The sequence below is a fragment of the Choloepus didactylus genome, chromosome 18 (genome assembly GCF_015220235.1).
Source record: "Choloepus didactylus isolate mChoDid1 chromosome 18, mChoDid1.pri, whole genome shotgun sequence".
Taxonomy (NCBI): domain Eukaryota; kingdom Metazoa; phylum Chordata; class Mammalia; order Pilosa; family Megalonychidae; genus Choloepus; species Choloepus didactylus.
In genome coordinates this window covers 10,271,323-10,284,128 of record NC_051324.1, presented here as the reverse complement: position 1 = coordinate 10,284,128, position 12,806 = coordinate 10,271,323, and the positions used below count along the sequence as shown (strand labels likewise).

Below are 12,806 nucleotides of genomic sequence, written 5' to 3'. Positions count from 1 at the left end.
CGGTCTCGCCGCCTGGCAGGACAGGGCACACCCAGATGGCTATCAGGAGCCTGGGTCCCGCTGGGGAGGGAGGGACGAGATGCCGAGATGGAAGCAAAGTAGGGGATGCCTGTGTGATTGGGGCGCTGCTCTCCCCTGGGCAGGGATCGACTGACGCCCTGGGGCCCCCAACTTCCCCCAAGACCCCTTCCTCCTCTCTCCCAGGCAGAACTGAGCCCAGGGCACCTGCATTCCTACATGTGAATCACACGTGTGAATCAGTCCACACTCGGCCCCAAACCACACGTGCTCACATCACACCCAGGTGAGCCACACGGGCCTCCCCGTCCGCGGCAGGGGGTCGGGAACAGTTCCTCTGCCACCCCCCAGCCCTCTCCATTCCCAACCCATCCCCTGCCCTAACCTCTGGGTCCCCAGCCTTTTGCACTCCCGACCTCAGTTTCTCCCCCAGTTTAGGAGATCGAAGTGGGGGTCGGGACGCGCGACGTCCGGACGGCCCAGGTAGCATTCTCCCCGCACGGGGACCGCCCTCGGCCTGCGGGGCCCTGGGCGGGGGGTTCGGGGGGGGGGGCCGGTATCTAGGTCATCGGGGCAGGGAGGAAAGTCTGTACGCGTGAAATCAGCGGCCGGCAGCGGCCCCGTGCGGCCAGTCCCGGTATCACACCGTTCCGGCCTCGGCGGCACTGCAACCTAGCGCCCAAGACTCCGCCGGAGCTCTGAGAACAGCGAGGCGGAGAAAGCCGAATCTGCAGCAGCCCGGAAATCCTGGCGTCTTCCTAGTCCCTGCTGAAGTCCTCTGCGCAGACATAGACAATTCCCTCTAGCGCCGGCGAGCCTGGGAGGGCGTACGTGAACCGCTCTTATAAGAAGCAGAGCAGCCAGCCCCTTGGAGCCCGGATAGCTCAGTCGGCAGAGCATCAGACTTTTAATCTGAGGGTCCAGGGTTCAAGTCCCTGTTCGGGCGTCTGCCCTTTTTTTTTTTTTTTTTTTCTTTTCTAGATAATGTTTGATGATAGGGTATTCCATCGACTAAAACGATGAAATGAAGAGGCAAAATACTGTTATTTGGTTGTAAAATTAAGCGATATGAAGTGCTGCAAAGTTTTCGTTTTGAGAAGTGGGAACGAATGAAAGTTGAGGGAAAGTAGAAATTGTTATAGAGCAGTATCTATGGAAGCCATAAGTGCGATTTTAAATTTCCTGGGAGCCACATTAAAAAGAGTAAAAAGAAACAAGTAATATTAATTTTAATTAATTAATTTTAATAATAAGTTTTATTTACTATATCCAAATTATTTCAGTATGTATTATTAATGGGATATTTTACAATCGTTTCTTCGTACTAAATCGTCTCAGTACGGTGTTTATTTTACATTACAGCACCTCTCAATTCTTATTTCAGGTCGCAATAGCCTCAGGTGGCTAAGTGTCCACCATAAAGGGCAGAGCAATTTTATACTTTCTCTTTTTTTTTTTTTTTTTTTCCCATGAATAACTGGGCGGGAAGACAGGCGGAATAGGAAGCTCAGAATAGTGTAGAATCTGCGAAAAAAACGAGCAAACGACGGTTCCATGGTGTAATGGTTAGCACTCTGGACTCTGAATCCAGCGATCCGAGTTCAAATCTCGGTGGAACCTTGCTTTTCGCATCACTAACCAGTGTTGAAATACGTTCGTTGTTTAATAGGTAAGATTTTTTTCCTCTTTAATTTTTATTATGAAGACATTTATATATATAACATTAAATTTCCCATTTTATCCGCTTTCAAGTGTACGATTCCATAGTATTAATTACATTCACAATATTGTCCTACCATCATCAACATCCAAAAACAAAACTTTTCATCACTCCAAACAGAAACTCTGTACCCATTAAGCATTGACTTCCAATTTCTTACTCCTCCCAACCCTGCTCCCGGTAACATGTAATCTACTTTCTGTCTCTACGAATTTGTATATTCTGATTATTTCATATCAGTGACATCAGACAGTATCTGTTCTTTTTGGTCTGGCTTATTTCACTCGACATGATGTCTTTAAGGTTCATCTGGGATGGAGCATGTGTCAGAACTTCATTCATTTTCACGGCTGAATATTTCCTTATGGGTATGTACCACATTTTTTAAATGCATTCATTCGTTGATGGACACTTGGGTTGCCTCCTCCTTTTGACTATTGTGAATAATTCTACTCTGAACATCGGAGCACAAATATTTGTTCGAGTCCCTGCTTTTAATTCTTTTGGGTATATAGCGAGAAGTGGGATTGCCGGGTCATATGGTAATTCTATATTTAACTTTTTGAGTAACTGTCAAACTTTCCACAGCGACTGCTCCATTTTACATTCCCACCAATAATTCTTTCTTTTGACCTGACAGATTCTGAAAAGAAAACTTAACTAGGAGGACACTACTCTTTGAGATTTTTCACATGGAGTACTTGGAGGGCTGTAGCACACACAGTCAAGAGAACAAACCAGGTATAATTTAAACACACTGGGTAGCTGCGCTAATTTTGAAAGTTAGAACGTTAAATTTGAAGACGTGCAAAGGTGGGATCAGTTATTAGCAAGCGAAAGTTCCTCCGACACCTTCCATCAGGTCTTCAATTCTGAAAGGCCAGAGAGGGAAGATAGTGGGGACAAGACCACTGCTAACCGCCCTCATAAAATGAGGTGCTGTCCCAAAACCAGGGTCTGGCAGCGGTGGGATTCGAACCCACGCCTCCGAAGAGACTGGAGCCTAAATCCAGCGCCTTAGACCGCTCGGCCACGCTACCTATACGACCGAACCCCGCGATCCTGTCCTCTTCCTAAGAGACTTCAAGGGGAGAAGTGGCGTGATAATCAAACGGCGATAGCCTAGACTCCTTTCCCGCATTTTTTGCAATCCCAGAATGGGAAGTCATCGAGACTCCAGACCGCAGAACCGCGGACAGAAGAGCAATACACGAAACTTACAGCGAAACAAGTTTATTTTGACGGGCGGGGCCACATCAGGGAGTGGGGTGCGCCTGGGCGGGAAACACCACCCCCAAGCGGGCAATCGGAGAGCCACACTAGCTCGTTCACAGTTGCTCTCCCTCCCTGTCTCTTCCACCCATGCGCGCCCGCACTCCCACCTGGCTCAGGTGCTTTGTGTCCGCTACCTCTCCGGGAATGGCCTCTGAGTCTACACCACGCCTTTCTCTGCCGGGTCCTCGCCGCGAGCTCGTGGCACGTCTCACCCAACCCCCTTACCCTGCCCCCTTCTCATGCTACGGCCCATATGGCGCCAGACGCCGCCGCCCGCCGCGTGGCTCTGTGGCGCAATGGATAGCGCATTGGACTTCTAGTGACGAGAGAGCGATTCAAAGGTTGTGGGTTCGAATCCCACCAGAGTCAATTTTATTTTATTCTTTCCTCTTTATCCGGCTTTCTCTTAAAGGATCCCTTCCCTCCTCCCCCCACCCTACCTCAGAGTTTTTCCACCTGGTTTCAGTTCCAGCCTCAGTCTCCGCTCTGTCTTCTTTACTTACCTGTCTGCCCCGAGGCTTAGGCCATGAAGAGCGGGACTGGGGGGGGGGGAGGGAGGGGGACGGAAGGGGAGGGAAAGCGGGCGTGGACGCCGAGATAAAGGCAGGCCCCTGGCTCGGGGACACACCGGGATTTAATAACCACTTTATTCCATGCACTAGGGACTCGGGAAGGGGTGGGGACTGGGCCGGGACAGAGAGTACAATCCTAGACGGAAGGAGGGGTGGGGGCAGGGAAGAAGGGTAGGAACCAGGGAAATATATATTTATATAGATACTCTAAATATAGACCACAATCTCACTCTCGCGCCCCGCCGCCCTCCCCAGCACCTCCTCGCCCGGACGCCCGGGTCCCTCTGCTGCACTCCTGCTGGAGTCTCTACCCCACCCCCAGCCCCCGCCCCCAACCCCCCAAAGCTCAGGGCCAAGGTCTCCAGAAGGCGGGCGGCGGGAGCGGCGGGGCCTTGGGCGCCCCGTCTTGTCTGTGAGGCGGCGGTGGCGGCGGCAGCAGTCCGGTGAGGGGCGCCCGCGCGCCGCAATCCCTGGCGCGTGGGGAGCAGGGGGACGGGGACCAGGCGCCGCGCGGGCTAAGGGGGCCCTGGTGCACTGGGGGGCGCTGCTGCAGCGCGGGGCCGAGCGCCGGGGCGGCGGGGTCCAGCGGTGGTGCGCGCGGCGCCGGGGGCCGCGGGTCTACCGGCTCGGGCCGGGGCGGCTTGGGGCGCAGGTAGCAGTGCAGCGCGGAGAAGAGCTGGGCGCGGGCGGCCGGGCTGGCGTCGTGCGCGAAGGCCGCCAGGCGGAGCAGGCACTCGCGGAAGCCGGACAAGTAGCAGCTGGCGAGCGCCTCGGCGTCCTGGGCTGGGGACCGGGGGACCCCTGGAGCCGCGGCGACCGGTGGCGGCGGGCGGGAGGCCGGGCGGGCAGGGCGGGGGCCCGGCAGGGGTGAGGGAAGGGGCGGGGCGCAGAGATCCCGAGGTCGGACAGGCGCACAGACAGAGGCAGAAAGCCAGGTGGACGCACGGAGAGAGAAATGAGAGAGACACAGAGACAGACACGCGCGGGTGTTATTAACCTCACGTCGGGGGAGAGCGTGCCTCTCCCCAAGCCCACCGGCCCCGGCCCCGGCTCCGAGAGCCCCCCAACCTCCCTTTGCTGCCCCCACCCCCGCGCTATACCCGGGGGCTCCACCCGGCTTCGCTCCCTTAAGTAGCCCACGGCGAACTCCAGTATCTCCGCTTTCTCCAGCTTCGGGTTCCGGAGGTTCTACAGACCGGAGGGGAGGGCGCAGAGACAGAGAGGGGTGGGGAGAGAGGGGGAAAGTGGCAGGGGGAAGAAGGGAGGGGCGGGTGCAGGAGCTGGGGTGTCCCCGGATCGCGTTTGCGCGCTGCCCCCAGAGCACACGCGGGAAGACGAGTGGCGATGACCACAGACGGCCCTGGCCCACCCTTAGACGAAATTGGTGGTCCCAACCCACGCTGTGGGGGCTGGGGACTTCAAATGGCGAGCCCAGGGAGTGAAACTGACCAACCCTGCAGAACTGAAGCTGACCGGTCGCAGGGCAGGGGGAGGGCAAGGGGGGAAATGTACCGACCCAAGGGGTGAAACTGACGGACCCTAGAAGTGAAATTTACGGAGCCGGGCTTGAAACTTACAGACCCGAGGGGTGGCGATGAAGTTTGCGTTCTGAGAGCGAGAGGGGGTCTGGTATGGGATTCCAAGGGCGGGACTCAGTTCAGCAGGCTTTGGGGCCAGAGTCGCCAATCCAGCCTATGTCCCCACCCCAGTGGGAGGCCCTGGGACGCTAGGCAGGGAGGCTTGGTGGGTCCGGGGCCGGTGGAGGACTGACCTGGTCCCGGGTTCGCTCCAGCAGCAGCAGCCTCAGCTCTTCCAGGCTGCGGTTGATGCGGTCCCGGCGCCGCTTCTCCACCAGCGGCTTCAGCATCTGCGACCGGCAGGAAGAGGAGAGAGGACCCACCGGACCGAGACTCAGGTCCCGCCGCTGGGAGAGCCCCTCCTCCACCCCTTCCCCCAACCCCCCAGGGGAACCTAGGGCCAGGCCCGTGGGAGCCCTCTCCGCTCCCCCTCCCAATGCCTCTAGGGTCAGCTTCTGTATAGCTCGCCTCCTCTCTCTCCCGGATCTTCTGCCTTCTCCTTTCTCAGTCTTGTCCTCCCTCCTCCCCTCTCTGTGTCTCTCCTCTTCCTCCTCTTTTCTCTCTACGTCTCCGTCTCGTGCAGTCTCTCTCTGTCTTAGTGGAGAACTTTGGGGACCCGCTTTGCGCCCAGGCACGTGCGCCGCACGGTGCCGAGCTCAGAGCTGGCCACCCTGAGTGTAGAAAGGCAGATGCCCAGCGTAGCCGCGCCTCTTCCCTCTAACCCATCTATGCGGTCACCCTTCACCACTGGTTCTCCTAAACCCTTCCACCCCATCCTGGACCTCTAGAACCAAAGCCCGTGGGGGGGGGGGGGGGCCCTTCCCTACAAGACCCCCACGGGCCAGTTCCAGCTCACAGCCCTCGTGGAGCGAGCGCCATCCTTTCAGCTTTTTGTTCCCACCCGCATCCTTTGGCTCCGTCCTCTTGTTTTACTCAAATTCCGGCCCACTCCCACTCCCTCCAGGCAGCAAGGTGCCAACCCCCATTCCCCAGGCCCCCTGCTTCTGCTGCCCACGTAGGTCCTGCTCGGACCCTGTCCCCTGCTTCCTACTAAGCCGCTTCCTCCCCAGCTCCCAACTCCTCGGGTCCCCCGGACGTGTGTCCCCCTCCTGCCCTGCGTCTCTCTCCCCTGTCTCAGGGCTCCGATCCCCAGACAGACCCAGAGTCCTCTGCTCCCTCCCCTCTCGCCTCTCACCTTGGGGCCGTCCCTATTCTCGGCTCGATCCCGAGTGACCATCGTTCCTCTGGACCCTGCTGTGGACCGCGTCCCTGCCAGCCCCGTGCCTTATATCCCGCGGGCGCCCTGGTAGGGGGTTAGGATCCCGGCCCCGCCCCCTAGGGCACCCCCATCTCGCACCACGCTGCGGGCGCTCGAGGCTCCCGGAAAGGGGAGGAGTGAAAGGGGGAGGGGAAAGAGTGGACAGGCCCCAAGCCAGGCATGGGAGCGTGGGAAGTTAGGAGTGAATGGGGCACCGGCTGGTCTAAGGACCATAAGGCTGTATAATGCGGCGGAACCCTGCTGAAGGGAGGAGGCTATTAGGGGGAAAGGGAGTTCGAGTGCTTTGGGGATAGACCTCAATTTAGGGCTGAATCTGAATCTCCCCCCTGCCCCAATCTCAGCTTCCTTGGTGGCTCACTGTAACCCACTAAACCTGAAACAAAAGTTAGCACCCTTCAATTCCAAACTGAATCTTAAAATCTTCCCCCCTGTCCGCCTCCTACTCCGGGTCAGGTTGCAACCCGAGTGCTGGACGGGTCGGTCTGACTCAACCCAGGCTCTGACTTTTGGTGGAGGAGGCGCCCTGTTCCATCCAAGTCGGTTATACTCAATTTCCCCAACATCTGACGCTCACTGTGCGCCAGGGCAGGGTCAAAGTTGGACGCTTGATCCTGAAACATGCAGGAGAGGCCCAGCTCGTCCCTGCTGCAGCTAGTGGAAAAAGAGGATATGTCATCAAATAGCTATTTTAGAGGCAGAGTGAAGGGAAAGGGTTCGCCCTGAGAGTTGGCTGGATAAACCGGTGGATGCGTCAAGGAAGAGGAAGCAAGGTATTGTAGCACGGATAAGAGGTAGAGGGATCTTTCCACTTAAAAGTATTTGATTCAGAGCTAATTATAGGAGATTCAGGCGCGTGGCTGCCAGGACACCTCACACAAGTCTGCCCGCGTTGCTTGCTTCTGGGGGCCCCTCGTGACCTTCGGGGAGGAGAGAGCAGGTGAGAAAGGGACAAGAGAGGGATAGGAGAAAGGGACCAGCACCTACCTCAAACCAAGAGCGTGACTCTGCCGAAGCTGGCGTAAACACTCGGAGACTTCAGGACAAAGTGCCAGGGAGGATAAATCAGAGTGTTAACAGGACAGCCAGACTGCCAGAGACAAGGACACGAAGACACAGGGTTACAGGCTGAGAGGGAAGATAGCCGAGGAGTCAGGGACCGGTGGGACTTCCCCCAGCCCTCCCGGCGCCTCTCCCCACCTTGCTTCTTTCACCGAGCCTGCCTTGCCAAAGCCTGAGCCCGGAGGGGCAGAGACCTTGGGGAGAGGGCTCCCATTTGGGATCAGGACCCCCAGCACATCCCACCTCCCCCCACCTCGGCCAAATGGGAGCGCAAATGTGTGGCCCCCGCAGCCCCCCTCCTTGGGAACCTGGCCTCGGGCTGAGTTTTTCTCACCTGCACCCCGCGCTCGGGGCCCCGGGCTGTTCGCACCCGGGTGTGGGGCCGCCCCTGGCCATATGGGGCGGCTTTATGGCCCGGTGGCCGGATCCGGGCGGGAGGAAGGATGGCCTGGCGCTCCACCCACGTCAACTTTTCGGGGCCGTTCCCATCCAGAGTCCCTGACACATGCTACCCTCTAGACCAAGTCCTCTGCACCCTCTCACAAGTTCAGATAGGTCGGCCTGACGTTGTCTGCAACCTCCTTTAGCTCGGTGGTATCTCGCTTTGCTTGTTATGGGGGAAGATCGGAGTTCGATTCCGGATCACCATAATACGTGGTTTCTTTTTCCTCCTAAAGTCGGCGTTTAACATTCCTGTTAAATATTACTATTCTGTGTTAACTTTGAACTCTCGCAGATTTTGAGCCTTCCGATCTAGACTCTGGTTCTGAACGTCCTGATACTGTGCTCCTCGCAGCCTGGGGCTCCTGCTGCCTCGACACCGCACCCCCGTCCCTGCACCTCCAGGGCGTGACCCTGAGAAAGGACAGGGCGCCCCTCTCCCTGCCCCGGGGGGTCCTCGCGGTCTTCGCGCCCCCACACTCTCTAAGTCCCTTGCTCTTTCATTTCTTTTTCCTCTCTCTCGTCTTTCGTTCTCTCCGATCCGCGCTGTGTCTCGGCCTGTGCGTCTCGCCATCTTTCCGGGTGTCTGGTGGCGCCTCTGCTTCTATTTCTGGGTCTCTCCTGTTCTTTCCGGGTCTCCTCGCAGCTCAGGCCCTGGGTCTCTCTGGGTCCCGGTCTCTGAGTGTCTCCGGATCTCTCCGCGTCTCTGTGTCCAGGTCTCTCCGGGTCTCTGGCGGCCTCCGGGTCCTCTCTGCGCTCCCACGCTCGGGCCGCCCCTGGGAAGCCCCCTCACACCTCCGGGCTCCTGACACCTCCGGCGCCCGCCCCTTCCCCGCCGCTTTGATCGCGCACGCGTCGGGCCCGCGGGCGGCGGGGCGCACGGGCCAGCTGCGGCGGCCCGGGGCGGGGGGCGGCCCCTGGCTCCGGCCTCCGGCCTCCCGGCGCCCGCGGCCGCTCCCCTCCGGCGCCCCGGCCTCCCTCCGCGCGGCTGCTCTCGCTGGCCCTCGGGCTGCTGCCCGCGTTTCTCCGGTCGGCGGAGTCTGGGACCGCGGCTTGGTGTCCCTCCGTCCCTCTCCGCGGAATTCGCCTCGGTCCCCGGTTTCTGCCTCCTGCCTCTCTCAGCCCATCTGTTTCATCTGGGCTGGGCTCTGTCTTGTCTCTGGATTGTCTTGGCGACTGGGAATGTCTCACTCTTCCCAGCTCTAAGCCATGACAGTGGTCATCTGCGGGTCATTGTGCACATCCCCCTGCCTCTGTATGTGTTCACCCGGCCAGGATTTCCTGAGGTCCCCTGGGTGCCGGCATCGCTAGGCACTGGAGATGGAGTGGGCTCCAGCTGCCTGAAGCTTACATTGGGACATAGGGGCAGAAATAACTAAGAAAGCGGAAAATAATGTAAGATCCTTTCAGAAGGCTATAGGCTGTGAGAGAGGGCACCGGAAGCATTTACTCGAGGAGGAAGTGCTGCTTGACCCTGGGTGGTCAGAGAAAGTCTCCATGAGGAGGTGGTATTTGAACCCAGTTTTAATGACAATGCCAAGCAGATGCCGGCTGTGAGAAAGAGCAGTCCAGGCGAACGAACAGCAAGTGCAAGTGCAAAAGCTGAGGCGGGAAAGGTCTTTGCTGGTGGGAGCTGAAGAAAGAGGACGGGTGTACCTAGAGTGGTGAATGGGAGAGTCAGGCATGGCCAATGACACAGGGTCTTGTAGGCTGCTGAAGGAGTTAAGGGGAAGCCAGCAGAGGGTTTTCATCAGGAAGGTTGTGCATTCTGATTAATGTTTTTTTTAGAAAGTCACTTTGGCTGCTGTGTGGAGAATCGAAGCAGGAAGATCCTTTGGGGAGCGCCACCAGTCTTCTAGGCAAGACATGAAGGGGACTTGTACTGAGCTGGTGGCAGAGGGGAAAGAAAAGTGACAGGATCAGTTGTTTGGCTTGGCTGACTGGGTAGATGGTGGCACATTTCACGGACCTGGGAAAGGAAGAGGCTTGGGAACTGAAATCAAGCATTTATATTTTAGCTATATTAGTTGAGATGCTCCTTAGGCATCCAAGTGGAGACTACAGATAGGCTGGGGATATACAAGTTCTGGGGTCAGAGCTGGAGGGTAAATATTTGGGAGTCATCAGGATGAAGATGGTATTTAATGCTAGGAGGCTGGAGCACCTCGGGAGAGAGAAGAGAAAGGGCTGAGCAAGGAGCCCCGGGCACTCCAACTCTTAGAGGTCAGGTTAAGGAGGAAGAAATGGCAAAGGAGTCTAGAGTGGTCAGGGAGGTAGCAGAAAATCAGGGGAATGGGGTGTCCTGGAAACCAAGAAAAGGGAGAGTATGAGCAAGCAGGGAGTGGACAGCCCTATCTAAACTAGTGGGAGGTCAAGTAAGGCCAAGTGAGCGTGAGATTAGCATCTTGGAAGTGGCAAATGACCTGGAGGCGAGTGACTTCTATGCAGTTGCACTAGAGCCGCTCCAGGTGTGAATGGGATGTGACGGCACACGGGCAGCCACAGGCAGCGGCTGTTGGCAGCTTTGTCAAGAAGTTTTCCTGTGAATGGGGAACAGAAAAATGTGTAGAATGACAGCTAGGAGGAGAAGAAAGAGATGGGGGTTGCTAGAGCATGTTTGTGACTGAGGGGAGTAATTGTAACCCAGCTGAGCAGAGAGAGAGAGAGACTAACCAAGACCCAGGGGCATGTGTGGGGGCAGGTAGATTCCAGGGTCTGGTGGTGTGGGGGAGAAATCAGCCTCAGGGAGCAGGGAGGACCCCACAGTGAGGGGGGGGGAGCTGAGGGCATGGGTGCACTGCCATGCAGGGAGGATGGGGCAGGTTCTCTCTAGCTGCTCCCATTTTCTTGAAAAAACAAAATGAGGCACATTCATTACCAGAGGGAGAGGGCTCCAGATCGTTTGAGGAGAAAGATGTGAAATGTCCATTTTAGAGAGTAGGAAATCGAATCCTCTTGGCTAGGAGAGTAGGCTTTCTAGGCAGGCTGAGAGCCTGCGTGAGATGTAGGGTCAAGATTCTGTGCAGAAGTCAATTCCCCATCAAGCTAAGGAAGCTCCAGCTTCGGGACTGTCCCTTCCACAGACACCTGAGAGGGCCTAACAATGTGTCCCCACGGCCATGTGCTTCTGTAAAATTTGCAAAAATAAGTTATTTTAATGCCAAGTAGTAAAGACTACAGTCTCTTTCCACTCTGGCTTCCCCATACGTCTTCCACATTTTAGCTGTAGAGTTGGAGTGGCTGTGGGAATTTGGGGGATGCCAGTTAGAAGAGTTGGGGAGACATAAGTTTTGCTGTTGAGTGGAGTATGCTTGTGAGGTTTGAAGTCACAGAGGGCGTGTGTGACAGGAATGGGTCCAGTGGTTCCTGGCATTGCAAGTACGTGGGTGGGAGAGGAGAAACGAGATTTGAAATGCATAGAGCCAGAAGCTAGTCTGTGGAAAGTACACTAGAGGTGTGCCAGGCAGTTTAATGTGAGTACTATGCTATTTTTCTGGACTTTGTGACATTTGTGGCATTCATCAGCTTTTTTTTTTTTAATTTCTTTTTTTTTATTAAATTCAGTTTTATTGAAATACATTCACACACCATACAACCATCCATGATATATAATCCACTGTCCACAGTATGATAACATAGTTATGTGTTCATCACCACAATCTGTCTCTTCATCAGCTTTTTAAATTTGTAAGTTGTGCTTTCTTGTTTCATTCTAAATACGAATTCTTTTTTTGCACCAAACTTTGTTTTGCTTTTGCTTCAAAGGGCTCACCCTAAAAAAAATTATTTAAGCTTCAGACCCCAAATGCCTGGAGCTGTCCCAGGGTGAGACCAGATAGTGGGCAGGTGACTTTCTGCAGCTCATTGCTCAAGGGCAGATGTGGTCTGTGAGTCCCCTCCGCCCACTCAGCCCACCCAGCGTGTCTGTGTCTGAGGGTGTGGATGGGGGTCTCTGTGAGGTTTGTACACTTCTGGATGGGCGTGAGCCTGTGTCCATGCACCTTTGGGGTTGTGTCTGTGCCTGTGTGTGTGTGGCAGCCCACTGCCCTGTGTCTGAGCCTCCAGCCTCTTCCTGCCTGTCCTCTCAGCAGCCCACCTGGTTGGGGCTCGGGGGCGGGGAGCTCGTGTCCCACACGTGCTGGGCGGGGCAGGGGGCGGGGAGGGGACAGAGGCTGCACAGCTGGTCAGCTGTCCCAGCTTCCCCTCTCCTGCTGTGAGGAATCCTCAGGCCTGGGTCCCCAAGGCTCAGCTCCTCCCTCTGCAGTTCTGCAAAGGGAAAGCTGGCTGGGAAACCTGGTTTCCTGGACCCCTTGCTTGCATCCTGGGTAGGGGGTGGTTCCTGAAGGGTTGGGTCTGGGGGCTTGGGGATTGGGGCGTGGGAGGACCAGGCCCCCAAGTGAAGGCAGGAACAGAATAGAAGGACTCTAGGCCCACAGGGCACATTCTCCTGGTCCTGCCCACCCTCCACCTTTCCCTGGGTGCCATAACTAAAGAAAAGAGAGGCCTCTCTTTGACAAGAAGGAGGGTAGCACATTCCCCACGGAATAAAAGTGGCAGTCAAATCATTTCAGAAACTGAAAAGCCAGATGCAAAAGGCCTGGAACCCTGAAATTCACTCATTCTTCTGCACATGTTTATAGGGTGCCTGCTAGGTGCCAGGCATTGTCCCAGGACTGGGGATATAACCCCAAACAGAACAGACAGTAACCCCCTGCCCTCATGGGTTGTGCATTCTTGTGGGTGAAGCAGTCAGTGAACATTATACAAAACACGTAATTTGTCAGATGGTGGTAAGAGCTATGGAGAAAAAGAGGAAACAGGAATGGGGAGTGGGAGTAGCAATTTTAGATAGAATAATCAAGGAA

At 56.1% G+C, this 12,806-nt stretch overlaps 1 protein-coding gene and 4 non-coding genes across 6 annotated transcripts; 3 read left to right on the top strand and 2 right to left on the bottom strand.

The window, feature by feature from the left end:
- The first annotated feature begins 891 nt into the window (after positions 1–891).
- TRNAK-UUU lies at positions 892–964 on the top strand. Its single transcript has one exon. It is a non-coding gene; the product is annotated as a tRNA-Lys (tRNA).
- Positions 965–1,566: 602 nt separating this feature from the next.
- Positions 1,567–1,638, top strand: TRNAQ-CUG. The gene has a single exon. It is a non-coding gene; the product is annotated as a tRNA-Gln (tRNA).
- A 1,058-nt stretch (positions 1,639–2,696) lies between these two features.
- Positions 2,697–2,778, bottom strand: TRNAL-UAG. Its single transcript has one exon. It is a non-coding gene; the product is annotated as a tRNA-Leu (tRNA).
- Positions 2,779–3,295: 517 nt separating this feature from the next.
- On the top strand, positions 3,296–3,382 carry TRNAR-UCU. Its single transcript is given in 2 exon segments — positions 3,296–3,332; positions 3,347–3,382. It is a non-coding gene; the product is annotated as a tRNA-Arg (tRNA).
- A 547-nt stretch (positions 3,383–3,929) lies between these two features.
- On the bottom strand, positions 3,930–8,748 carry HES7 (hes family bHLH transcription factor 7). Of its 2 annotated transcripts, XM_037809208.1 has the most exons (5): positions 7,835–8,748; positions 7,426–7,528; positions 5,357–5,452; positions 4,686–4,773; positions 3,930–4,386 (listed from the first exon to the last, which is right to left on the bottom strand). In XM_037809208.1, the coding sequence occupies exons 3-5, from the start codon at positions 5,450–5,452 to the stop codon at positions 3,932–3,934; spliced, it is 639 nt and encodes a 212-aa protein (XP_037665136.1). In that variant the 5' UTR covers positions 7,426–7,528; positions 7,835–8,748; the 3' UTR covers positions 3,930–3,931. The 2 variants fall into 2 exon arrangements, with proteins under 2 accessions (XP_037665136.1, XP_037665137.1); XM_037809209.1 differs by lacking the exons at positions 7,426–7,528; positions 7,835–8,748 and having other exon boundaries at positions 5,357–5,504.
- Positions 8,749–12,806: the final 4,058 nt, after the last annotated feature.